Here is a 27,754-nt window from a genome sequence, read left to right as displayed (position 1 = left end):
GTTAAAAGGTATCTTTTAAGGTCAATCTTATGATTCTAATTTAATTGTTCTGGATGGGGCGCAAGCATCAGTGATTTTTAGTAACTCTCCAGGTGATTCTAATGTGCAGCCAGGATTGAGCAACAATGGTTAGAGTCAGAAAAGCAGGTGATCTGTAGGGGGAAAAATACCAAATCTAAAATCTGAGGACTGGAGAATTTAAAGGAAGCTATGTGCCCCACATTAATTGGAAACTGAAGTGCAATGATGTTAAGGATTTTGCCAAGGTCACCATGTCAGTGGCAAAGTCTGGACTAGAGTCCTATCTTTTGATTCCCATTGCTGCCAAAATATGCAACCTTTTATGTGTCAAGTCCTACAGATATTATTAGTTATTTTGTTTGCTTGTTTTTGTTTTTCATTTAATGGAAGGTAATATTTTGCAACTTCAGATTGTGGGCTATGGGCTAATTTATTAAATTATTTAATTTGAATTTATTAATTTATTAAAAATATCCTTTTTACTAAAATCTTTTAATCTCTTAAGATCTATTAGTTCCATTTTTTTCTAAATCTACATTTCCTATATTTTCTAAGATGTATAATTTATTACAAGTAGTTCATATGCAGAATGAGTCTCTTGCCCAGTGCTTTATTTATTGAGAGGAAAATCCATTCTATAAAGAGACAGCAAGTCTGCAGTGCGGACACAAGAAGTATTTTTGTTCTGCTTTTCTTTTTATCTTCTCTCCCACTGTTTCTTTCTCCTTCATGCTTCCATAGCCTTTGACATACCTCTTGAATGCAAAATGAGACAATCTTTGAAGCATTTTTATAGCAGTTGTGTAGGGGTGGGAAATTTGTCTTTTAAATAAGTCTTTTAAATGTGGGTTGATTTAATAATATGATAGGTTTTATAGTGGACTGAATTCATGGAAACTCTAATGATCTTTTGTTTTTCCATCATAAGTTTACTGAAGGTCTGTTCTATGCAAAGTATAAATTGGTTTCAGAGTGGCATCATAGTAACAATATCAAATATTGCCATTTTGCCACTCTGCCTAACTTAGATTTTCTTTATATCATTGACTCTTATTGTTTCTAAAATATTTACAAATCGAAATAAATGCTGATGTGCACCAGTATCCCCTGGCATCACCATAATGTGTACACACAGAAAGATAATCCTGTTGAGCCAAGGCCCTGTGTGACTTGGTTTTTCTAGTAGTAATGATTGGTTTTACTAAGCCACTTTTCTGTGTTGAGCCACTTTCTCTTTGGACAACAGTACGTATTTCCAAGATCACTAACTAGGATAAAAATGGAGACCCAGAAAGGAAATATTTTCAGTGACAAGCATGTTAGCCCATATGGGGATTGAACCCTGACTTTGGCCTCATTGTCACAATCCATGAGAGCTAGCCAGTAGAAAAAAAATTCATGTGTAATTTGGGACATTGCTAACATTGAAAAGTTAAAAAAAAGGGGGGGGGTTGATTTTCATATAACAAAGACCTCTATTTAAAAATTAAAATGATTCCAGTAAAGGGAACATAGAAAAGATTTTCACTGAAGAAAGTTAAAATATCTAGATGTAAAGAAATGGAGTGCATTCATATGCTTTCCTTTTTTATCTTTGTACTTTACACGTGTATATGGAGATTTGTTACGGTGTGTATGCTTCTTCCATTTGAGGGAATACTGTTACAGTAAATACATTGCTCGAGTTCATGTTTCTACTATTCTCAGCATTTTATTTTTTTAAATCTCATTCAAGTGTGTGAACTTAGCAATGGACAAAAATCTAGATGCAGTATAACATCGCTGAGAGAAAATTTACTTAACACATTTCTTCATTCCCCCATCTCTCTTTCTACAGCAAGTCACTCGTCATTTTTGTGTTGTGACTGACTGGCGGTTTTGACGGGCAATTTAGAAACGTTACCTGGCGATATGAAATGGCAGTGTGGTGACTGGGACAAGCGCTGTTCTCTTAACAAGGTCTTAGAGTCTATCCCTAGATGTCCCACTAACTAGTTCTCTGTATACTGGGTAAATCAGCCACCTTCCTTATGCTACACTTTCTTCAGATGTAAAAAGAGGGATTCATCTAATTCCATATTCTCCAGTCCTGAAATACTGATTCTAAATTTAAGATAGGGAGCTGAAAAATAATTTTTAAAATTTTTTAATAAATTTATATGTGTTAAGATTTTACTATTATCCATGTAACCATGTTAGGGACTTAAACATACATTATCTCATTTAATTTAAAAACAGGAAAACATAGAAGATCATTCAATGAAAGCAGAATTTTATCAGCTTTTCCCTCTTTCTTAGTAAATTAGGAAGTGAGCGTTGCTCTGAAACAATACACAATCTGATGGCATGTCATTATAGAAGAGGGATAATTGTATGGATAAAGACTAAAATAATCATTGTTGAACTAGATTACATGTTTTGGACATTACTGAATGCAATTGTATAAACAAAGTTCTGTTACTGCAGTCATGCTAGCGTAGGAAAAGAGCTTTGTTTTGTAATGATCTATAGTGACTTTTGCTGTAAATAGATTTTGTCTTCACAATCTGTTGGTGATAGTTTGCGTTATTGAACTGTAATCACAAAAAAACATTTTGACATTTTTTAAATCAAATATAGCTTCTTCCATGGTTGTAAGTGCTTTGTGTAACGAGTATCTTTTCCAGTGCACACTTATAAAAACCGTAAAAAATACTACTTATTTTTTATTTATTTTTATTTATTTATTTCTTTGTGAGGAAGATCAGCCCTGAGCTAACATCCATGCCAATCCTCCTCTTTTTGCTGAGGAAGACTGGCCCTAGGCTAACATCCATGCCCATCTTCCTCTACTTTATATGGGACGCCTCCACAGCATGGCCTCACAAGCGGTGCATAGGTACGCACCAGGGTTCCGAACCCGGGCAGCCAACAGCGGAGCGCGCACACTTAACCACTACCCCGCGGGGCCAACCCCTACTTATTTTTTATTTTATAACCACACTAAGGCCAAGACATAATTTATAAAAATGGTAAATATATATAGCTATGAGTTTTTGTTATATTTTTTAGAATGAGTTTATATACACAAACTATTTTGAAAAAAAATGTTTCAAGTACTATACCTGTGACAAAATCCTAGATTGTTAAAACCGAGATGCCATTGAAATAATCTAATCAAACTTCCTCACTCCTTGTTTAAAACCTTGAAGATGTCTCTTGATTATCTTCAAAATAAAGTCCAAATCCCTTGGAATTGTATTAAGATCCTCAATGACTTTCTATTACCTCATGTCCTTGCCCGACTGAATTTTAGCCAATTAATGCCAAACTCAGAGTATCTAGCTCCAGAGCAAGGAGATCTTCATCTGTCTGCTTTTGAGCGTGCTTTTCTCTTTGCTTGGAAAATGCTGACTCTTTTTCTTCCTGACTACATCTTATCTTTCAAGCTTAAGCTCAAGAAGTGCTTCTCCTACGATGCTTTCCCTAAACCCCCAATCCATCATTCGGCATTAGCATCCTGTGATTGTCTTTATTTTATCATTTACTTTATTTTAAGTAAAGTTTATTTCTTCATAAATGCATAAACAAACATGCACATATTTGTGACATACACATGTAAATCTACTGTTACTGTATACACACATATGTGTGTGTTTATCTTTCTCTCTAGATTGTATGCTTAAGTAAATTTTATTTATCTTTTTCTCTCTCCACACACAAACATGCACACCCACACCCATTTTTGCACATTTTTCTGTATTTATACCTTTGTGTCTCTTCTCGTTTGTCTGCTTCTGGATGTCAGTGACTATTTTTTATTCTTATTTGTGCATGGATAATTAATAACCTATAGTTCAATAAACATTTATTTAACTCTTACAGATGAGGGAAGGAAGGATGAAAATATTCAAGACATTTGCGCATGGCCATACAGGAAGCTATGATAGTTTAGTTGGAACATCGTAAGCCCTTGTCTTCTTGCTTTCTGATCTTACAATCAGGTATTATTATTTGCTAATTTGATTTTTTTTTTTTTTGAGGAAGATTGGCCCTGAGCTAACATCTGTTGCCAATATTCCTCCTTTTTCCCTTTTTCCTCCCCAAAGCCCCGGTACATAGTTGTATGTCATAGTTGTCAATTCTTCTAGTTGCTCTATGTGGGATGCTGCCTCAGCATGGCTGGATGAGCAGCGTGTAGGTCCGCGTCCAGGATCCGAACCGGCAAACCCTGGGCCGCCAAGGTGGAGCGGGCAAACTTAACCACTTCACCACCGGGCCAGCCCTGTTAATTTGAATTTTTAACCCTCAAATGATGCTTTAAAAATCCTCCAAAATATTATGGACATTTTTGAGTAATTAAAAAACCCAACTTTTCCCCTTTTGTATGGAATTTTTGATCATGTATGATTGATTCTGGTAAAGATACAAAGATATTAAGTTCAAATAAACAAGTATTTATCAATATGTCTAAAGTCATACTAAGCACTGCAGATACAGAGTTTAATAAGATATACTAATATAATAATAATAATATATTAGCATTTATTGAGCAGCTGCTATGTGCCAGCTATCATTCTAAGTGTTTTGCTTATTGTTTTATATCATTTAATAATACTGAATAATATTATATAACTATTATTAATATAGATCGTGTTAAAATATATGTTATTAATATATGAATATAATAATAACAATATGCAATAATATTCTGAGTACATTATATCAAGATTCCAATGATACACATCAGAAACAGTGTCAGAGAGCTAAAGTGCCTGTTCAAAGTCACCACAGTAAGTAGCAGAGCCACAATTCAAACTCAGGTCCAAAATTCCTATTTAACCTACTGTACCACGCTGTCTGTATGGAGAGGTTGGTGAGAACTGCTGCAGCCTTTCAGATTTGGTCATCAAATCACAATGAAATAGCTTAATAATTGTTTAGTGGGATGTGATACTTTGATTAAAACTCTTCCTCAAAAGCAAATAATAAATAATCTAAAATAAAATTAAATTGAACATGCAACTCTCCTAAAAATAACTTATAAATGTGAAATTTGCTAAATTATGAATATATATAACTTGAGAGAAGATTGAGACATTTATAAAATGTTGGTCATAAATTTAAAAAACAAAAAGTTTCTCTTTCTTCTTCAATTTGACTCCCCCTTCAGTTGATTCATAAATCATTTAATTACCATTTAGTGACCTGAGGGCAGTAGGAAATTGGGTCCAAATTTAAAAAAAAAAGAAGGCAATTTGTTTTAAGTCTGAAAGTTTAATGTTCAATCAAAGTTTAATCAGAAGTGACCCAGTGTTTGAAAAGTAGAACATCAATGTCTTTTTAATTTCACCGTCTTTAAATGAGGAGCTGGGAAAATCAAGATAACCGATTATTCTCAAATGAAAATTAAGAAAGATACTATCAGAAATCAACTAAAAGCATATTTTCTTTCTTTATATTTTAATTCATGAAGGAAATAGTCTGTTCTGTGTTGGGGGTTGGATAATCTTTTGAAGTCTAGCTTAATATAGTCTTTTGAGACTTTTATCAAGAGACAAATGGAGCATACACGTTTTATCCACTGGGGCTAAAATAGTAGCTCTTTTCTTTAACATCTATTTATTCAATTAAATGGGATTTTTTACTTTAGTGAATTGCAGAATTTAGTGTCTTTATTGATTTACAAATGAATAAATAGAACGAATGATTAAAATGAATGCATTTAGCTAAAGTTAAAACATTGCCCCGAACCAAAGATACACCAGAAGTCATTTTCAGTCCTTGAAATTAAATCTACCTGTGCTCCCTGGGATACATAGGGAAATAAAAACTTTCATTTAGCCTTTAGTAAGTAGTAATGGGAATAGAAATACATAATTTGCCCAGGGATATCTGACTGTATTAATGTAAAGTCATTCATATGTTGTTAAATGAAATACCGATGGGGTGGGCTAGAAGAACGGAAGTGGGGCAGAGGGTTGGGAGAAATTTAAACAACTAATCATTTCCAGAATTGTGCTCCTTTAATTTCTCCTACATTGGGCTTAGTATTTGACAAAAAAATATTTTAAAATAATAATAAGAGTAATACAATGAATGGTAAAACTTCAGATAGGCTAATGTTTCAAGTTTAATTTCCCTGGGTGTTTTCACCCAGATTATGAAACATGAGTTCATGACTGTAAAAGTAATCTTTTCCTGTGTCTAGCAAAAGGACTTTGAAGGACTACAGCATCTCTCCCAGGATTTGGATAATGTATTTGTTTCTTCTTAACCTGATGTTTAGATTCTTTTGCCCTTAACTTTAAGACCTTTAAATCCCTCATTTCTTTCACAGTTGATTAAATACAGCCCTGAGAAAAGCACTGACTGACTCTTCAACAGAAAGGTTTTCAGGAGGCTAACAGGCTCTGACCTCCAAGAAATGCTGTTGTTAAATTGACTGGAGACCTTACCAGAGAGACCCAGTTTTACTAAAGACAATATTAAAGTTTAGATTCCTCGTTATTGAGAAAACTTCTTTTCCTCCAAGATCTGAGACCACCAGTTTTTCTTTTTCTACCTTGCAATTTATTTGTGAAGTCCTACATTCTCAGTGATACACAGAATGTTGATTGTGTTACAATGCCATTGGGTGCCGTACCCTGCCCCTGTGTAGCCGGTAGGTACCAGGGGAGCTGAACGAGTTATAACTGAAACATGTTAGGAGTGTTGGTAAATAGCTCCTATTCTGAGCCTCATGAGTGCCTTTCCCTCCTCCATAGTGGCTCCTCCTGGAACCACCCTAGGACTCCAGCTGATTGACTGGGAAATAATTTATAATCACTTATTAGTGCATGTGATATTTAAGAGAACATCTATTTCCAAGAAGAAAGGAGACAAGCTGAAGAGAAAAGAGCACTCAGCTAACCATTCAATGACTTGAGGTTATGGTATTGCCTCCTTTACTTGATGGTTATTTAAACTTCATATGAAAATGGAGATAACATCTCTTTTGCCTAACTCACTATAAGGATACAAAATATTTTGAGGAGTTTTAGTTTCATGTATTCTTTTTTTGTGTGAAGAAGATTAGCCCTGAGCTAACGTCTGATGCCAATCCTCTTCTTTGTTGCTGAGGAAGATTGGCCCTGGGCTAACATCCATGCCCATCTTCCTCTACTTTATATGGGACGCCACCACAGCATGGCTTGATAAGCAGTGTGTCAGTTCACGCCTGGGATCCGAATGCGGGAACCTCGGGCCGTTGAAGCAAAGCGCGAGAATTTAACTGCTACGCCACCACACCGGCCCCCATATATTCTGTTTTAAAAACTAAAATGTGATAGAACAGTACATGGATTTAAAAGTACTGAAGAAGAGGTGAATTTCTAGGCTAAGAAGTTTAGGTCAAGCAAATATATTTGATAATTTAGATGAAGTAGACAAAATCTTTGAAAAACAGAACTTACAAAGACTAACACTAAAAGAAACGCAAGAAGAATATCTTCGACATGATAAAAATGTCCCTTATCTAGGAAGATTATTTTCCTCTAAAATATAATTTATGCACACTAAAATGCACAAATCTTAAGTGTTAAGTTAGATAGGTTTTGACAGTTGTATACTCATGCAAACACCTTCCCAAACTGGAAGACTCCTTTAATTTGTAGCTAACCCACAACTACTTAATTAGAAGAGCTTTTATTTGTGCCTCACCTAAAGGTTCTTTTACAAACGTAAAATCCTTCAATTTTATGGTTATTCTTGAAAAGAGGAGAAGAACAAAGTCTGAATTAGAATTGAAATCTTGAGATCTGCTGTTAGAAATAACCTTCCCATTGAAGACATGGGGATTGTAGTGTCGTGAATGGTGGTTCCCAAAACAATATGTCCCTTGGAATCTGCAAATGTGATCTTATATGGAAAAAGGCTCTATGCAGATATAATTAAATTAAGGATGTTGAGATAAGATCATCCTGGATTACCTGGGTGGGCTCTAAATCCAATGACAAGTGTCTCTATTACAGAAGAGGAGAAGGCATGTAGGGACAGGGCCATGTAAAAAGAGAGGGAGACATGTGAGTTATGCAGCGACGACCAAGGAATACCTGCAGCCACCAGAAGCTGGAAGAGGCTAGGAAGGAATCTTCCCTAAAGTCTCAGGGAACAAACATAGGGGTGTAGGTCCACTGTTGATAAATACAAACAGCAAAAAGCCTGCAGGTGATTGGTTTCAGAAAAAGGCTGCTAATTTCTCAGACATCTTTCTGTTTTGTAAGCTGATGCATTTTTTGTTTTTATTTTTTGGAAGCGTATACTGCAAGGTATCACAGCTCCAGAGAATTCTGGTTAGGAGTGAATAGAAAAGAATAACAATGAATATTAATATTGTTTGTTTCCTTCCTAATGTGAAACCATGCTGCATTGGTCCCTCGTACAATGTGAGCAGTCTCAGCAAGTTGATTGCTCCTCTCTCATCTTTTGTTGGAAACAAAACAAAAACAAAAACAAAGAGTTCTCAAGGAAGTTTAAGGGATAGGATGTAAAAAGAGATGAATTATCTCTTATAACTCATTTGTAGAGTTAATAACAACTCTTTATAGAGTTAATATTATGAGATCTTAGAAGTTGTGGGGCTGATAAATGGGATTTTGGTTCCAGTCATTTCTTAAGTCAACTTGTTAATACAACCAACCTTTGCAGAGTTCTTCTGCATGAGCCTGCTCTTTCTGCCAGGCATTGTCACATGTTATTTTTCTATTCATTATGGAAGCATTGTAGGATCCCAAAAAGGGAATCCCAACTCCAGCCTCGGGAAGGCGTGGACCCACAGACACAGAAGACCGAGCTTGATGCAAATGCAAGAGGTTTTATTAAGCGGAGCTCCGGGCCGACACGTGTCTCTCGCAGGAGACAGAGGAGTCGACCCCGAACCTTAAAGGGCAAGCTCTTTTATAGGATTCGGAAGCATAAAGCGGGAAAAGGTTGGCGCGGTCTTACATGATTGGCTAATTTAAAACATTTAAACAGTTACATTTTATGGCGCGAATTGCTATGGCGCGAAGCAATTATCAGGTTACACACACGCGTCCCCATCTGGACCCCTCCACCCTGACCCTCCCAAACTTATCCCTCTGGAGCACTCTCTTGTTCTCAATTTTTTCCCCGAACAGTTTAGGGTGGGTCTTTCATGAATAGAGTCAGTCAGGATCGATAAACGTTCCCTCCTATACCAGGAATCCTTAGGGCGTGGAGGTGCCTGTCTCTAAGGTAGTAACTTTTAAATTTTTAATATAATTTACTTCCTTCAGCATTAACAAGCACTACTCATTTGTTTTACTCTATGGAATAATTAATGTTTATGAAGAAAGCTGATTAGTATGGCAACATCTATTCACTTAATCTTAATTATTTACCATCAAAATATTAACTAAAGGCATTTATTATAAAATACCTTAATTTGTGAAATACTCTGCTAAGAGCCTCTTTTATTTGTTTCTTTGTTGCTATACCTTAGCTTTCCCTGCCTCCTGATCTGTCTAGCAAGTGTGATGTAAAAAAACAAAACAAAACATAAACGGACTATTTAACTAATGACGCATGGTGTGTATTATTAAGACAGGCACACATTCAATGATTAAGAGATGAAAGAAAGCAAGATATGTAAAGGAGATTAGCTTAAAGAAAGTCTAAAATATGAAGACTAGTTGCTATGGAAGTATTCTGTTGTCATGTAAGAACTCCAAGACTAAAAATACATTATGAATTCCTTGGAATAATTCACATTTTTAAGGTGTAATACAATTATTATCGCCATCTCAAAAGTACTCCACAAGAAAATACAAAGTGTTTAAGAAACACACACACACACATACACACACACACAGAGCCAACTTTTAGTATTGGCTTTCCAATACCTATTTTGCTAATTTGTAAAAATAATTTAATCATTTGAATTTTCCAAGTTTCACTTTGTATTTTTGGGTTGAATTAAGAATTCTAATGTCTCACCCAGATCTAAAATTAGGATGCTACATCAATATGAATAGAGCTATAAAGATGCCTTGAATATTTTCAATAAAGCCAATGCCATGGACTTTCCTAGAATTTGAAAAAATAATTGAAATGAAAAAAATGAATGAATTCAGAAAATAATGTCCTAATATTTTTGCACATTTGACCCTTGGATTGTTACACTTCTATTTAAGTTCCACATTATCTCAGGTCTATTTTACTTTGAATAGAGATGAGACTGTTATGTTTCAAAAATTATGGCTGTAATTGCCTTTTCCCTCAGCCCAGCATATCATGAATGTCAGTGCCATTCAAAGCCTGTAAGTGTTTTAATTTCATAAATTAAATTTAAGTATCGATGTGTATATGCTCTGATTGCAGAAAGAATATTGCAATGAGGGAAGTGCACATGGGACTTCTTAGATTCAATTTTTTTTATTCTAAGCAGGGAGTCTTTGGTTATATCTTTAAAATGTACATAAACTCTGCTTATGTAGAGTAGACTAAGCCTTGAAGGGAATTTGAACAAGAGGTGGGAGAAATCGTCTTTTCTCACTTAAAGGGGCACATTTGCTACATGATGGATGGCAGCTAGACTTTTGGTAGTCAACATGATGTACTTTATATAGAAGTTGAAATATAATGACATACAACTGAAATTTATATAATGTTATAAAGCAATTTTACCTCAATAAAAATAAATAAAATAATATAAATAAATAAAAAACACAGAATCTTGGGCTACGAGGAACTTTGGCAATAAGGAAGAGGCATGGCATCAGAATGAAAGTGTGGGCCGTGGAGTAAGACAAACCTGGGTTTGAGTCCAGACTCTATCACTTACTTATGGTATGATCTTGAATTAGTGTCTGAAACTTACTGGTTCTCAATTCCCCCATTTGTAAAGAGAGGGTAATAATGGTTCTTACCTTAAAGGTATATGTGTGGATTAATTAGGTGACATATGTAGAGCGCTTAGCCCGGTGCTGGTATATGGAAAGCACTATTAGGATTCTGTTCATTCCAGGTCTTGCTCATTGAGGGCCAACTATATAGAGAAGGCATGTGCAAAATGTTTTTGTCTAGCTCAGCATCCACTAAGGTTACGTGAACTAAATATTTTAAATGACTATTTCTGAAAAAAATGCAAAGGGTATATTTTGGTATGGTAGTGAGTTCAAGTTTAGAACCGAATTAAACACAACTTTTGAGTTTTTCTTTTCTTCACACCTGTATATGGGCTGACACTGTCTTCCGTCGTATTTATATCCTACCCTCATTTCAACAGCTTTCTCTCCAATGGCTCATCTACATAAAATCCTGCTTTCTGGGCAACTTTACAGAGCTTTGAATTCCTTCCCTTTAAGAGTATGATCCATTTATTTCTCCCAGATTTTCCTGTATTTTTTAAATCTCTTTTTATCTTCCAGATGCTTTCTCTCGCGTTAAAAATATATCTGCAGCAAGCCTGTCCAAAACACAACAAATAAATTTTTCCTTGATTCTTCAACTCTGTTTAGCTAATGGTCAATTTTTCTAACTTTTCAACCTAATCTTAATTTCCAGAATAATGTAGTTCATAGTTAGTTTCACTTCTTCTCCTCAAATTTTCTCCTCAACTGATTGCGGTCTGTCTCCTGTGCTGACGAAGCCACAGAAACCCTTCTGATGAAACACACCAGGAATCTCGGAAATGCTACTTCTGATAGATAATTTTCATCTCATTGTATTTCTTTACTTCCTTTGAATCATTGATTATTCATTCCCAGACATTTTTTACCTTTTTGACTCCCATGAAATCACACTTACATGGCTCTCTCTACATTTCTCTGACGATTCCATATATAATGTCTTCATGGGTTTTGTTTGTATTCTCCCGCCCCTTAAATACTGGTGCCTTTCAGAGATGTCATTGTCACTCAGAGATCTGTGCTACATTCCATACACTTCTAAGACTACATGTGGTCCACTTTACATTTTAACTACCATGTACATGTTTCTCAAATTATTGTTATATCTCCAGTCCAGAATTTGGTCTTGAACCAAATTGGTCTTGAACAAAAAGTCGCTCTGGGATAACTTCACATGGATGTCCCACAAACACCTCACCTCAAATGTTTAAAATTTGATTTCTGTCCTGAACCTTCATGTCTTTGTATATTTTCTAATTTAATAAAATTTGTATCCACTCATTTTATCAAATCTAGAAATACTTGCAATCTTGACTCCTTTTTAACACTTCCACATCCAATTGATTACCAAGTACTACTAATTTTATCTCTTAAACATTTATCAAACTCATCTCTTCCTCTTTATTTCTACTACCACTGTCCTGGTTTAATCTCTCACTGGGTTACTGAAATAGCCTTCTGTCTAAACTTCCTGTTTCCCATCATATCTTTTTAAAATTTATCCCCCACATATATGGACTTTGGTCTATGGACAATAGGGACCATAGTTTGGGTGAGCGTAATAAGTAATTGAACTATGGATATGGTCCAACGGATATGGATATGGATATAGACTATGGATATGGATAAGAACTTGTAGAGAATTGTTTAAATATATAGATTAGAAGGAAATTGGGTAGTGCAGTTCTGTGGTACAAAAGGGTGAGATAAATTGGAGTCAAGAATGGCGTGAAATTTTACATTTTGGGAAAATATAGATATTATGGTATCGTTCAAGATAAGAAATGAAGGCAACAATGGGGGAACATGTGATCATGATTTAGAACATAGGTTGATATGTCTGAAGGATCTCGTAGACAAACAAAAATGATGAACTAAAAACAGGCATCAAGCCTAGAGATAAAGATTTGGGAACTATCAATCTGAAGTTGGTAGTTGAAGCCAAAAAAGTAGACAAAACCACCTAGGGAGCCTGTGAAAAGAAGACTGAGCATAGACCACCTAGAAACAATAGTTCAAAAAGGTTCAAAGTTTCAAAAGGGAAAGAAAATCCAGTTATAGGTAGAGAATAATATGCAAATGGAGAACCAAGAGAGTCAAATCATGGACTTTAGGCAAAAGAGTTGAAAGAAGGAAGGTGTGCTAAATACTATTAAATGTTAATGTAAAGGACAAGTAAGTTATGGACTGGGGAGACAAGCTGAATTTTACACTAGATACTGGATGAACTTTTCTTATCAATATCCCTTCTTCTGTAATATTCTCACCATGATCTCTGATTGGCGGACATACAGTATTAAGTTTTCCATATCTTCATTTACTCCTTCGTTTCAATCTATCAATGAACTGTTCTAAACAAAAACCCTTTCTAAATGGTTAATGGTGCTTTATTTCTCTTTTTCATCTACAGATGGGAGCCGTTATTAAACAGTCGTCACCCATAGTCAGTGTAACAGCAGTAGGAAACTTTCATGAAGCATGTATCTTTCTTTTTAATCTTTTCATTACTTTTTATGTCAGGATATGTAAATACCTATTTATGAATGATGATTATTGTATTCACGTGTATGTGAAAAAGAATGGTGATATCTTAATATTTTCAAAGACAGTGATGTTTGATCTATTGTGTATCCAAATCCCATTAGATTAAACTCCATGAGATTAAAGACCATGTCCTGCATTTAGTGCAGCACCCTGGCATACAGTAAGTGATAAATGGTTAAATAAAAGAGGCACTAGCAACAAAGAAAGGTATGGCAAAAAGTAGATGAAGGAGTAAAGGGAAAGAAGGGGATTACATTGGAGAATAAGACACAAATGGATAATTTAATATGTTCTGCTACTGAATAATTGCAAGTTTGATAAAAACTTCATTAATTATAATTTCAATTTATATTCTTATGGGATCATTCAATTTGGGGCTGGCTGATATCTTACCTTTGCACTATTTATGAAGTTTTGTTTTGCTAAGTAAACTAATAAGATAAAATTATTTCAAGAAGTTTATTTAAAACTACTCGTGAGGCAAACTTTTTAAGGACTTCAAGCTTAATTATTAAATGAAAATGAATTCCACAAATTATCCATGTCGTGCTTTCACTAAAGTCAATTCAAAGATATCTCTATTTGGAAAAATAAATGTACCTAAATGCAAACTGCACGTTGTTTCTCATAGGATTATAAGTAGGGTCTTTGGATTTCCTTTAGTTCAGCATCCTACTGTAATCGCCACCCTCACTATCATCATTATGATATTTATTGTTTTAAGCAACATCATCAGTACCATTAACATAGTGTCTCCTATGTGACAGGCATTGGACGGTTCACAGCATCTCTGTGAAGTATATGTTATTATCCAAGTTTCTTAGATGCAGTAACTAATCCTTTGGAGATTAAGATGCTTAAGATGACATAATTATTAAGTGACAAAACCAAAATTTTAGCCTATTTCTATGTTGACTGCTCAAAATACCTCCAAAAAAGGCCTGTTGACAAAGAAAGTTAAGTTTATTAGTCCTTTTGCAGTAAGGAAGAAAGCACCTTGACTGAGTGTATTAGTTTCCAGGGCTGCTGTAACAAAGCCCCACAGATTGAGTGACTTAAACGGCAGAAATTTATTGCTTAACAGTTCAAGGTGTTATCAGGGTTGGTTCCTTCTGAGGTCTGTGAAAGAGAATCTGTCTCAAGCCTCTTGCCTAGCTTCTGATGGTTTTCTGGCAATCTTTGGAGTTCCTTGGCTTGTAGACATGTCACTCGTATCTCTGCCTTCATGTTCACATGGTTTTCTCCCTGTGTGCGCGTCTGTCTCCAAATTTCCTCTTTTTTATAGGGACATTAATCATATTATATTAGGGACCCACTGTACTCCAGGATGAATTCATTCTAACTCAGTAGTTATATCTGCAATGATCTACTTCCAAATAAGATCACATTCTGAGGTATTGGAGGTTAGGACTTCAACATATGAATTATTCAACCCATAACACTGAGTCTTAGTAGACTCTCAAAAGGAGAAATTAGGGAAGGATATTTGTGCTATTTTAAGCCTGAGTTGTGTGGTTTTATGGTAAGTCTTAAAAAGTGGCATACTGATTGAGACTGGTCAGAGTTTCTGACAAATTAATTTTAGTTTGGCAGGCAAAAAGTTTTGATAACTTATCTGTTAGTCTTGATGGGTAAGATGTTTGGTTGATTCATGGTCTTATTATCCAAAAGTGGGTATGTGCTGGAGCAAACAGCTACATTACTTTTGTTTGATCACAGTATTGCTCAAAATTGGGTGTGAGGAGTATGCCTGATCACAGAATTGTTTAACATATAGGGAGTTGCAATTATGATGGTTTCAGTTCTCATCTGTATGACTTCAGAATCTATCAGCTACATCATCCTAACTTTCTTTCCTACCATTGATATATGCCATGGTAGTCTGTTCTGCTGTTGGATTGCTCTAATAGCTCTAGTAAATAGTTCCAATAGCATTTAGCTTAAATTTGTTACCCTGTCGTGGTCATTGTTGATATAGACTGGGTTGAATCTTTCTTCCCCATAATAGCCTTCAGAAAGATTATCTATCTGTCTGTCTGTCTATCTGTCTATCTATCTATCTATCTATCTATCTATCTATCTATCTATCTATCTATCATCTATATATTTACATATATCCTGTTCCAAGTCTTCTATTTTCTAGACAAATAATCCTAGTTATTTCAGGCTTTCAAGTAAAAACTATATTTATATGGTAAATAATAATCATTTTGTGGGATACTAATAATGTTGATAACCACAAAAGCATTGTTTTAGAGAGTGTCTTCATCCATTTGGGCTGCTATAACAAAATATCACAGACTGTCTTAGAAACAACAGAAATTTATTTCTCACAGCTGGAAGTCCAAGATCAGGGTGCTGGCATGGTCTGGTGAGGGCCCTCTGTCAGGTTGCAGGCTTCTTCTTGTATCCTCACATAAAGGAAGGGGTTAGGGAGCTCTGTGGGACCTCTTTCACAAGGGCACTAATCCCAATTATAAGGATGGAGCCCTCATGACCTAATTACCTCCCAAAGGCCCCACCTCCTAATATCCTTACTTTGGAGATTAGAATTTCAACATAAGAATTTGGGGGGGACATAAATGTTCAAACTATAGCAGATAGTAACATTATCAATACCTGTGCCTTCTTGCATCCTGAAATTTGTCTACACCTACAAGTACAAAATGACTAATTACAGTATCTCTGATTCATTTTAACCAGCTTAACACTAATGTTCCAATCAACGTTATAGCTTTATTGCAGCATGTAAAGCCATAAATAGGGCTTACTATTGTTTTCAAATGAGTTTTGCAATATTTAAAATATCATGTACACTTTTGCCTAGGATTTTCTAGTTGGCAATCATGTTTATAAACAACATTTCATTCTGCCAGCCTTAAAACATAACATTTAATATATAAAGTAGAGAAGGAGTTTCAGAGATGAGTTTTCCAGTCAAAGTCTCTTACTCTACATTTAAGTCTGCATTTGACAAAAAGGGGAAGACTGCAAAGAATTATCTCTTCTGAATAAGAAAACATTCTTTTGAAATATAAATAATGTCAAGAGTTCTAGAATTCTATTCATTTTAATTTATAAATGTTCTGTAATTGGTTAATTAAATCAGTAGAATGAAGTCTAACAGTCAACAGAAACCTTAAAGCAAATTAGAGTCCTTTTGAATTTTTAAAGAAAATCCAATAAGCACTTGAAAAATAAAATCAATGAAGAGTTTTAAATGTTTCTTTTCTGATTTTCCACAGGGTCCAAGTTTTCTCTCCGAGGCCCTTTTTCTTAAACATGCAACAAAAATTGAAGAAATGGATCCTTTTTTCAACCTTCATGAAACAATTACCAAGGTAGGAGAGGAATGCATTCATGAGCAGGTTGGGAAAGTTTTGTTCTTTTTTGTTGGTAGATGGAGGAAAGGAAAATAAGCTATCAAGATAAATCTATATATTTTCATTTGTGGAATATACTACAAAGGATTTTAAGTACCTCCTATTATTTTACAAAGGACTAAAGATGATAAGCAACTCAATCAAAATCATACAGACTGATAGCTGATGATTTGTATTCAAAATTAATCCTTAATAAAACAATGTGTTTTTTTCCTTAATCTGAAAATAGATTTGTGGTATATTCTCAAGTATACTCCTTCACTTTAGATCAAGGACAATACAAAATGGCTCTTTGAATTTCTGTATCTTCAAAGTTTTGTTTCAATATTTAAGGTACTTGTTTGGTGGTGGTACTTTTTAGATGTAGTAAAAAAACAGGACTCCTTTTTTTAAAGAAAAATTAGACTGCATTTATAGTAAGTGTTTTTACTCTATGATGGTCATACCTATGTTTTTACTGTATATTCTTAGCTGTGAGTTTATAGTATGGAGAAAATTAAATTCTGTAGTATGGAGCAAATAAATTTAATGTTCTGACATCATATGAATGTTTACATTTACCAACTATTTGTTTAACCTGTCATAACTTGCCTTTTGGGGATAGTTTGTAGAGAACATTGGCATTTCAGTACATTTAAAATAATCCATATTTATATATGCTTAGTTGAAATATTAAATCATTCGTAAATCTCAGTGAAATTTTACAAGGCTGTAAAAAGAAGAAATGTGATATAATGAACTGAACTCAATGAGTGGCAAAGAATGAGCTCAGAACAGAGACTGGAATTCTAGATGTACCCTGACATTTAAGAGAGGTGTGAATTTATTTTTTTCTGAACTATTGAAATAAGAGGAGATTGGACCACATTTTAGTTGAAACTCTCTTAAACTCAAAATATCTGAATCTTAACTGCATTTACAATGGTTCCCTTTCCAATCTATTTCAGTTCCTTGACTTAGTTTTTAATATACCTATCCTTTGATTACCTGTTATTATTTGCATATAGCAAGATAGAAGTGGCCTCCAAATAGTAACTCCTTAATATTTAAAATCTTTACTGTATTCCTAATACTTGGAGAGATGATAGACAGATAGAAATATATATCTGTATCTATATATATATCTACACATCTGTTTGAATGAGTATGTATATATCTATATATATTTAGATGAGTGTGTATATATATATTCATTCAAGTATTCTGGATACTTAGAGTCTAGATTTGTTTGCTTATTTTTAAGTGAAGCATTAGACAATTTTAGGGCAATGGAAAAGTAGTAATATTTTTTCCATTTTTTCCTGCTTTCCTTTCGACCAGGAAACTCATGGATTTTGTGAAAGGGGTAATTTGAAACCATGCTGATATCGGATACATAATGAGATGATAGTGTCTGTCACATGAAATCCCAGCCAGAGTAAATTCTAAGCTTCTGATTTTAGAGGTATAAACACACTAGTGATTCTCACTGCATGAGGTCTTGGCCACACTGCAACGCCTGAGAGCATGTTGAGAAGCAGGGATGGGTCAGCAAGGGAATAGGGAAGCACAGAACATAGCCTAAACATACATATGAGTCAGTACTTACTGTGAAACACACAGAAAATAAGAGACCATTTGAGAGAAGACACAAATTTGTGCACAGATATTACTACCTGTTCTACATGAATTTTCAAATATATTTCATGTATAAGCAAATGTTTAACCCCTTAAATGGATGTTGGACAGAATTTTATATCTATGAATAAACAAAATCTGCTTAAGTGCAGAAGCAAGTGTTCTATGATGTGTTTTTATGACCGCATATATTTATCTAACGTTAATACTGTTTCCCCAGTCATCATGTTTACCTATGGTAACCACTCATGTTGTAGACGTAGACCAAGGGAAGAAATTGTGCTTCAGAAGTTCAATCTTATTTCACTAATAGAAGAACTTGCAGAATGATAAAAAAGAAGTGTTTAATAAGTAGTTCATTTTAAAGTCAAATTTTCTTTGACCAACAACAAAATAAAAATATAAATACAGAGGGGTTGACTAGAATACGTGACTAGGAAATATGGAGCATTGATTTTAGTTCTCTCTTGGCTACCAACTTGTTATTTTGTAGAACTTTATTTTATACAACAAAAAGGAGTGCACTCCTAATGGCTTTTCTCACTAGGATTCTGTGAGGTTGAGAAGGTGATGTATACATTTTCTCTTGAAATGTAATATGAATGTAATTGTGTATAATTATTGACACTTTAAAAAATACTAGTGCTAATGTCTTCAAAGTAGGCCCTTTCCTGCATTTTCTGAATTTAGTTTTAACTTTAAAGAAAAAAAAAGGAGTAACTTAGATGTGAAAACATACAACTAAACTAATTAATTAAATGCTGAAAATACACCAATAAGTTAGTGTGTACAAATGGAGTATAAAATTTAACTTGTGAACGGTTGAGGTCTTGAGAATATTTTGTTTCAGTAAGGATAACAGTGGTATTATCACAGTATATCCTATGTTTAGTACACTCCTATTCCACATCGTAGGGTGATGTTATAGAAATAGTACTGGACTTTGAATAAAAAGACCTAGCTAGGTAAGAATTCTGTCACTGTCGATTATGAAAAAATGATATGAAATATGAGAAACACTTAGTAAAATGATAAGGCACAATTATTATTGATATTACATCCTTATTAAAACATTTTCAAGAAATCAAAAGTAATTGAAATATTGAAGGTACTATTCCTTATTTCTCCCAATAAAAGTTTGAATTGGATACACAACACCATAACACAATCACATATTTTATGTTATCTAATTAAATACATGCAATAAATATATACATCTAATATAAATGTTCATGTAATGCAATCTATTATCCTTTCCAAGTGAGTTACTTTACATTCTAGACCTTTGCTATAGACCACACATATAATTTATGTCAAATTATAATTTCTAAGTATTGAAAAGTATTAGAAAGTTAATAATTTATAATTGGTACTTTTCTGAATCAAAAAAGTTAAAAATGAATGAACCACACTAATACATGGGATGTGACCTGTGAGTCCTAGTCCTTGAAAGTAGTTTTCCAATGTTGTCCTGTAGTTCTTTTTTAAATTTTTTTTACAAAGTTTGAATTTATCTTGGCATTTATCTTTTTGATATAAAACATGAAACCTAAGATAATAATGAACGAGGTTCAATTTTGATGCCGAAAGGTGTAATTCATCATGGCTGCAATGACAGTCAGGTGTACAGTATAAAGTTACTGAAAGGCGACACATGCTGCATCGAGGTTGAAGATGTTTTCTGATCCTCTATAATTACCTTAAAAAATAGCATTTTAAAAAATTATCATAGTAGCCAAACTAATTCCTCCAAAGATGAAACATGAATGAAATACCAATATAGGTCTTAGCTGCTTAATCCTTTAATAAGTGAATAGAAATCACCATGGATTTATGTTTTGAAATATGCTTATTTCTCCCCCTACACCTAGGAATTTTCTAGGTATGTTTCTAAATCTTCAACATTTAGCTCATAAATTGTTATTAGTTATCTAAGCATTCTAGTAGCCTACTGTAAGCCACGGAAGAGCAAAACAGTTGAAATACAGAAACAATTAATACACAGGAGTGGGTCCAAGGGAGTAAACAGGTAACAAATCATTTCAATATAACATACTAGAAGAGTCAGTGATAGTAATACGGATAAGCTATGGGAGGGAAGAAGATGGAGATTTTGCTTCTGACTAGGAGACTTGAAGAATTCACCAGAGGGCTGACATTAAAGGAATTTAAGAAATGTCAATGAGTTTCCCCTGAGAGTTCTTTAAAGGTTGTTGGTGGTAGTATGTGAGAAATGATGATATGTATTTTAGAAAACAGAAGACAGATTTGAGAGGCATTTTTAGGATTGAATGACAGGATATATAATTTACTCGATATGGAACATGAAGCAGAGTGAAGAATAAAGGATAATTTCCAGAGTTCTATCTTGGGCAAAGTAGATATTATGGAAGTAACTAAATTAGGGGCTGGGTTGGAGAAAGTAATGAATTTGACATTGGACATGGGAAGTTTTGGATGCCATAGGGCATTTGGCAGATATGTCAAGGAGGCAGTTAGATACATGAGGTTGGAGCTTAGAAAGAAGTAGTTAGAAATGCATTATCTGATATAGTAACCACTAGTCACTTGCGGATTTAAATTAAATTATAAAATAAATAAAATTAGAATTTCATTTCCTCAGTCTGATTAGTCACAATTCACATGCTTAGTGATCACATATTGCTAGTGGCTACTGCATTGGATAGCACAGATTATAGAACATTTTTATTATCACCAGTGATGCAGATGATGCTACCCTGGCAATATTCATGCACGGGAAGAAGAGTGAAAAGGGAGAGGACCAAAGACTCAGGGTAGAGTGGTTCATGGAATCCATAGGAAAAGAATACTATAAGAAGAAAATATTCAAAAGCATATTCACCCACCACTTCACACCCATTAGGATGGCTACTGTGAAAAAACAAAATAAAACAAAACAGAAAATAAGTGTTGGCGAAGATGTGGAGAAATTAGAACATTTGTGCCTTGATGGTGAGAATATAAAATGGTACAGCTGCTGTGGAAAACAGTATAGTGGTCCCTCAAAAAATTAAAAATAGAATTACCACATAATATACGAATTTCATTTCTGGATATATACCCCACAGAATGAAAAGTGGAGTCTCGAAGAGATATTTGTACACCCATGTTGGTAGCAGCATTATTCACAATAGCTAAAATGTAGAAACAACCCAAGTGTCCATAGATGGATGAATGGATAAGCAAAATATAGTATAGAAATAGAAAGGAATATTGTTCAATCTTAAAAAGGAAGGAAATTATGACATATGCTACAACGTGGATGAAACTTGAGGACATTGCACTAAGTGAAATAAACCAATCACAAAAAGAAAAATTACTGTATGATTCCACATATATGAGGTACTTAGAGCAATCCAAATCTTGGAGACAGAAAATAGAATGGTGGTTACCAGCGGCTAGGGAGAGGGGGGAATGGAGAGTTATTGTTTAATGGGTATAGAGTTTCAGTTTTACAAGGTAAAAAGAGTTATGAAGATGGATAGTGGTGATGGTTACACATTATGAATGTATTTAATACCACTGAGGTATACGCTTAAAAATTCTTAAGATGGTAAACTTTATATTGTGTGTATTTTATCACAATAAAAAAATAGAAAAAAAAGTATATCCACCCAAGCAACTGCTCATTCCCTATGACTATTGAACTAATTATTTGGAATATTTTTTAATTGTTTTTCTCTTCATTTATACTGATCCTTAGTTCTTTGTTATTATTACTCATTTCTTTGGTCTACTTTTAATAGGTGTAATGTTCTGTACTTATTTTGTTTTTAGACTCAATATATTTTATTAGCATTTTCTTGCTAAAATTTTGCCATAATACACATTCAATAAATGATGACTGATAACTTGTATTTTAAACAAAACACTACAGTCATGTTTAGAGGAAAAGGACTTTAAAATCAAATGTGAATAATAGAGCATTTGGAGTGGCAGAGGAAAGATACTATCTATCATATTATTGGATTAATAGAACTTTTCCTCTGGGGCCCCAAATGCTCTATACAATATTTTAAAATCTCTGAGTATGAATGGTGCATCCAATTAAAAAAAAATACCTTATACATGTAGTACCATGGAAACCAGCAAATGAACTAATTCTGCTTGTGAGGTTCCTCAGGAAATATCAGTTTATTAGTTCTTTCATTATTTTTCCCACCTTGTTTAAGAAAAAATGTTTCTCTATTTTTAATTAGTATAGGATATGCAATATTAATGTATTTTTAATTGGTATAGGGTTTTTAAAAAATGTGTTCTTAAATGGATACATATTTCTTTCTTTTCTTATGTAATGTCAAAATAAGGATCTTTTGTTAAAATTATTTGGATATACAATATCCCAAAGACAAAGTAGTAGGAATAATATGGTATTTATTCCCATTATATGTGTGGAGAAAGTGTCACTGTGAGATAAATTGCAGAATAAGGCAGTATTTGTGTAAAGCCTAGAAATCAAGGCTAGTAATTCGCATGTAGTTTATATCTAGCAATGTAGTTTTATTTGCCCTTACTTATAATTATAAATTTTAACCCAGTTTTGCAGTGGTGTGAATAAAGGCTAATGGTAGTGTCTTCAATGATGAAAAACATTTAAATAATTCTAATTTTTAATTAATATTTCACTTAATATTAATTGCATTTGGCTGTCAATCTTTCTTTAAAGATGATTAGCCAGGATCACTTTGATTAGTAGAGTCATATTTTGCTAAAATATTATTTTTAACACAACTTGTAAAATATGAATCTGCAATTATTTTTAAATGTCACAATTAAAATATGTTTGTACCAGTTGTAATATTAAAGTTCTTAGAGCATGGTAACTGAAAACTTAAAACAACCTACTCGTTTTGTAACTACAGAATAGAGAGGCAGACTAAAATACAGAATGATTTTATTTCTCTTGAGACATCATTTTCAGCCATAGCTTAAAAAATATAGCCCAGTAGCCGTATACAAAGTAGGGAAAAAGGGAAGAGCCCAAATATCTTTTATTCAGTTTCCTAAATTTCAAAGCCATGGAGTATTCATGAGCTAATAGAATTTCTGGTGCAGTTCTTTAAATACTTTGAAAACCTGTCTATGATTTCTAACCCGAACGAGCAAATCTGAGTGCCTTCCAAGTATCTCTAATGTTAATATATTGTTTGGATAAAATATGAGAATATTGTATTCTATTTAGCAAAGTAAGCAAAGCAAAGATATTCTTTAACCCTGTGTATGTGTACATTTGAGGTTATTCTGAGGCTGTGGATTTAAAGCCTTTGTTTTTATTTTTAAAAACACTTTGGAAATTTTTTCCTGCTATATGAAATTATGGTTGCTAGATGCAAAATGTCTCCATAGAGAGTTACGCTCTACGTTTTCATGATATGAGCTAAACCAGAAAATATCCCAAATATGTGTTTTCAGTGCAGAGATTGTACTTTGTAACAGAGAATGTTGGTTGGAGTTACTCAAGGGAGATGATGGAGTATTAACCCAACCTCTCATGCTTTGAAAAGGAAATATTATAGGTGTGTGTTTTCTTCCTAAATGTATAATTAAACTCAATACCTTCATTTACTGAAATTGGAGATTATGCTGACTATATTTTCTCTTGCCTAGAGAGATTTGGTTTATTGCTTTTTATTATACTGTACAAATATTATAGCTTCTAAAAGCATGCCTTATACTATCAGTTTCTTGTTTTTGTTTTTATTACTCAAAAGTGAATTATACAATATAAGCATCAAAATTTGACTCCCTTTTTAAAGAGAAGTTAATTGTCAAAGTAGATATTTTGCTACAACATAAAAGAATTATTACTGCATATTAACATAGGAATAAGTAGGAAGGCTGCTGTTCTCTGAGAATACTTTTTTTTAATATATATATATATATACACACATACATAAAGACTAATTTGAACTTGTGTTTGTTACAGAGTATAAATAGTGATATAAATCAGAATAGGAAACTCTGTGATCACCTGTAAATAATATGACAATCTTTTAAAGACACGGTCAACCTACTTCAGGGAGTTTCATATCTAATTCCTCACTTTGAACACGAGATTCTTTGTCTTTTCATACCATTCTCAGGTAATATCAATCTCGAAGTGCTGTAGAAGTACAGAGACAAAGGTAGTAGTCAAAGACAAAGAGTAGTCAGTGGATAACAGATTAGCTCTAGGCGGGCAGGTCAAATGACCTTCCAAAAAATGCTGTTGAAACAAAGCTTCTGTATAATAAAAAGATTTAAAGGCCCTAGGCAATAACCACTTATTTAAAAAAAAATCTAATATAACATAACAAACCAGAAGAATCTGGGCAGTCTTTTGAAGTATTATAATGGAGTTTGATCATGATACTTAAATGTCCTGAGTACAGTAACCACTGCCCCCATGGGTGACTATAATAAAAGATCCTCCCCCTGGGCTGGCCCGGTGGTGTAGTGATTAAATTTCCACACTCCACTTCAACTGTCTGGGGTTCGCAGGTTTGGATCCCGAACACAGACCTACAAACCACTCATCAAGCCATGCTGTGGTGGTGTCCCCCATACAAAATAGAGGAAGATTGGCACAAATTTTAGCTCAAGGACAGTCTTCCTCAAGCAAAAAGAGGAAGATTGGCAGTGGATGTTAGCTCAGGGCCAGTCTTCCTCACCAAAAAAAAAAAAAAAATCCCCTACATACACACACACACACACACACACACACATTTCATGTGGTATGAACTAAGCAACGATACGGAGTTTTAGTGCTAATCACTTTCAGTATTATTCCTTGGAAAACCCTGAATTATATATGTATGTATGTGTTCTTTTCCAGGAAAGTATAAATGTCATACTGTTGTTTCTTTTGTTCTTTTTAATAATCTTTGGACCTGTATATTCTGTTGCTGTTGATATGATATAGAAAATATTCAAAATTGCAGCTTTTTTTTAGCATCTAGTATAGTCTTCATTTGAATGATGCAATGTCTCTCTTGAAGAACTCACAGCAATTGGTATTTTAGGATAGAATAAATGTATTCCACAAATATGAATATTTTTATAATATTAAATTGAATTTTAGGAAATGAGCAAGAATTAGATTTGAAGAAATGAAGCAAATTTTTGTTTGAAATGGCATTGTGATAGACAGTATTTATTTTGACTTAGTTAAGGTGCATTTATTAATATGTGTATTTAATTTTATAAAATTAAGGTTTTAGGACTTTATTACATTTGAAATTACAGTGCCCTTCAACCACTTAGTGGAGGTTCAAATAGTAATATTTCTGCATTCTAAAGTAAAACAATAATGAATAGTCATAATCATGATCCCAAATCATCAAGAAAATGAATTATGACCCTTATAATTACTGACTTTTAAGAAAGCAAGGAAGAGGGTAATCCATTTTAGAGACTTTTCCTTAAAAAGTGAAAGAAGTACATATAAGGATGGTGTTGTTTGCTATTAATATAAAGACCCAAATGCTAACTTGTTTAATAAATATAAAGGAATTCTATTTTTCTCGTGTGACTGAAAAGTCTGGAAGAGACCTGCTTCAGGAGTGGCTCAAATACAGCCCCAGATCTACTTATCTGTTATCTCTCAGTTCTGCCCTTCTCTCTGTGGTGCTTGTTATCAGTGGAATGACAGTAGTTCCTGGAATCATATCTGTACGTAATTCTGTCAAAGCAGGAAAGGCTCTCTCTTCTGGTGCCTTCTCAGAACAGCAATGATGCTGATTTTTAGAAAGCCCCGGCACAATGGACAGCTGTCTCATTCTTCTGAATTGGTCTCGTACTTATTTTGAATCATTCCTTATGACCAGGGAAATAACTGTGCTGATTGGATTAGATCTGGTTTACATAAACTAATCACTGTGGGGAAAGGGGTTAAGGGTGCCCTGATTAATTTAGAACAGTCATTCTTTCCCTTGGAACTGAAGTCAATCCCATTCATAATATGTGGCTGCTGCAAAACAGTATGAATTGCAGAGTAGCAATAGCGTTTCAGAGACAGCCACCAAATCTGCTACCAATTATAACAATGTTTTTGTCCACAAATGAGTAAGAATAAGTATTTTGAAAAAGGCAAAACCAGTGCTAAAAGATGGAGACATTTCTGCTAACAGGTTGCTATGTACTCTGGTATGTCTAGTCATTATAACCACCTGAAAGGGAACAGGAGATGAAAAAAAAAAAGAGTGAATTGCAGATGGGAAGTGTTCATAAAATAAATTTGGTTACTGCATTAACTCCAAGTTTCATTGCATCCTATGAAGTATTAAACGGATCTAAGAAGCTTAGAAAACTCACTGTATTCATGAAGCAAATCTCTTGTCCTGCCCCGTTGGTAGACATCCAAAGATAATCTCCATATTCACACTGAGACCCAGAGTGATTCTCAATATAGCACCTTAGACCACCACTACGAATTGATTGGATTTGTCGTGTGAGATAAATCTATTGGCCAACCTGGATCTAAAATACTCATCAGTTATAACCCTCTACTTTCAAGGAAGTGGTTGACTCTTTGAAACTTCAAGGAATCACTGATTTAAGAAGCCCCACTGTGTTTAGAAGATTTTGTTTACTGAACAAGTGGTAATTAATTCATATAGTCGTATCACTATTTCTCCATTTCAACATTGATCCAGATTTTAACCAATACTCCATGATTGCTAATGAAATAAAATAAGCATACAGATATTGAGGCATTGTGCACTCTAAGTAGCCTTCATTTTGGCTGTCAGCGTTTATTCATGCCCCAGTTTGATTTCTTATGTCTCAGTCTAAGACGTATTTGTATTTGATATATGGCATGGCATCAGTAATTGGTCTACCAAATAAAACTCTGGAATTCCTGTTTCGGCAATAGTTTTTAAGACATAAAAAAATTTCTCCTTGTCATACATAGGCCAAAGCAAAGATATGGACATTCAATTTAGCAGTTAAATATATATTTTTGGTTAAGTGCTTGAATTGTTAGTAATAATGCATTTTATGAACTCATGGATTGAAATATCAGAGATACATTTTTAGGAACCTGTAGAGATATTACATTAATTGTTATTTGTTTGGGCTGTATTAACAGCCAGTTTTCTATGTAAAGGATGGAGGAAGTGTATAAGAGAAATGTGTGGCATTGGAATAATGTGTGACATTGATAAGATGGTAATATGTTTCAGACAACTTAAAAACACATGACAAACATGAAAAAAGATTTGTGAAATACATGAATGAACAAAGCATTTGTACAATTAGTGTGTGATTCATTATTACCTCAAATCATAATAAATTTTA

The 27,754-nt window shown here is 33.9% G+C and overlaps 1 protein-coding gene across 10 annotated transcripts in view; it reads left to right on the top strand.

Annotated features, from left to right (window-relative positions):
- NAALADL2 (N-acetylated alpha-linked acidic dipeptidase like 2) overlaps positions 1-27,754 on the top strand; it is a 1,131,941-nt gene that overhangs the window by 941,047 nt on the left and 163,140 nt on the right. For all 10 annotated transcript variants that reach the window (XM_087440003.1, XM_087440001.1, XM_087440004.1 and 7 more), the window contains one exon: positions 16,700-16,795. In XM_087440003.1, the coding sequence (XP_087296129.1) occupies positions 16,700-16,795 (96 nt within the window). The remainder of the gene's footprint in view (positions 1-16,699; positions 16,796-27,754) is intronic.

The sequence above is a fragment of the Ceratotherium simum genome, chromosome 15 (genome assembly GCF_057802395.1).
Source record: "Ceratotherium simum simum isolate JZ-2026a chromosome 15, ASM5780239v1, whole genome shotgun sequence".
Classification (NCBI taxonomy): Eukaryota; Metazoa; Chordata; class Mammalia; order Perissodactyla; family Rhinocerotidae; genus Ceratotherium; species Ceratotherium simum.
Note: the sequence above shows the minus strand (reverse complement) of the source record. Positions and strands in the feature narration are given on the sequence as shown.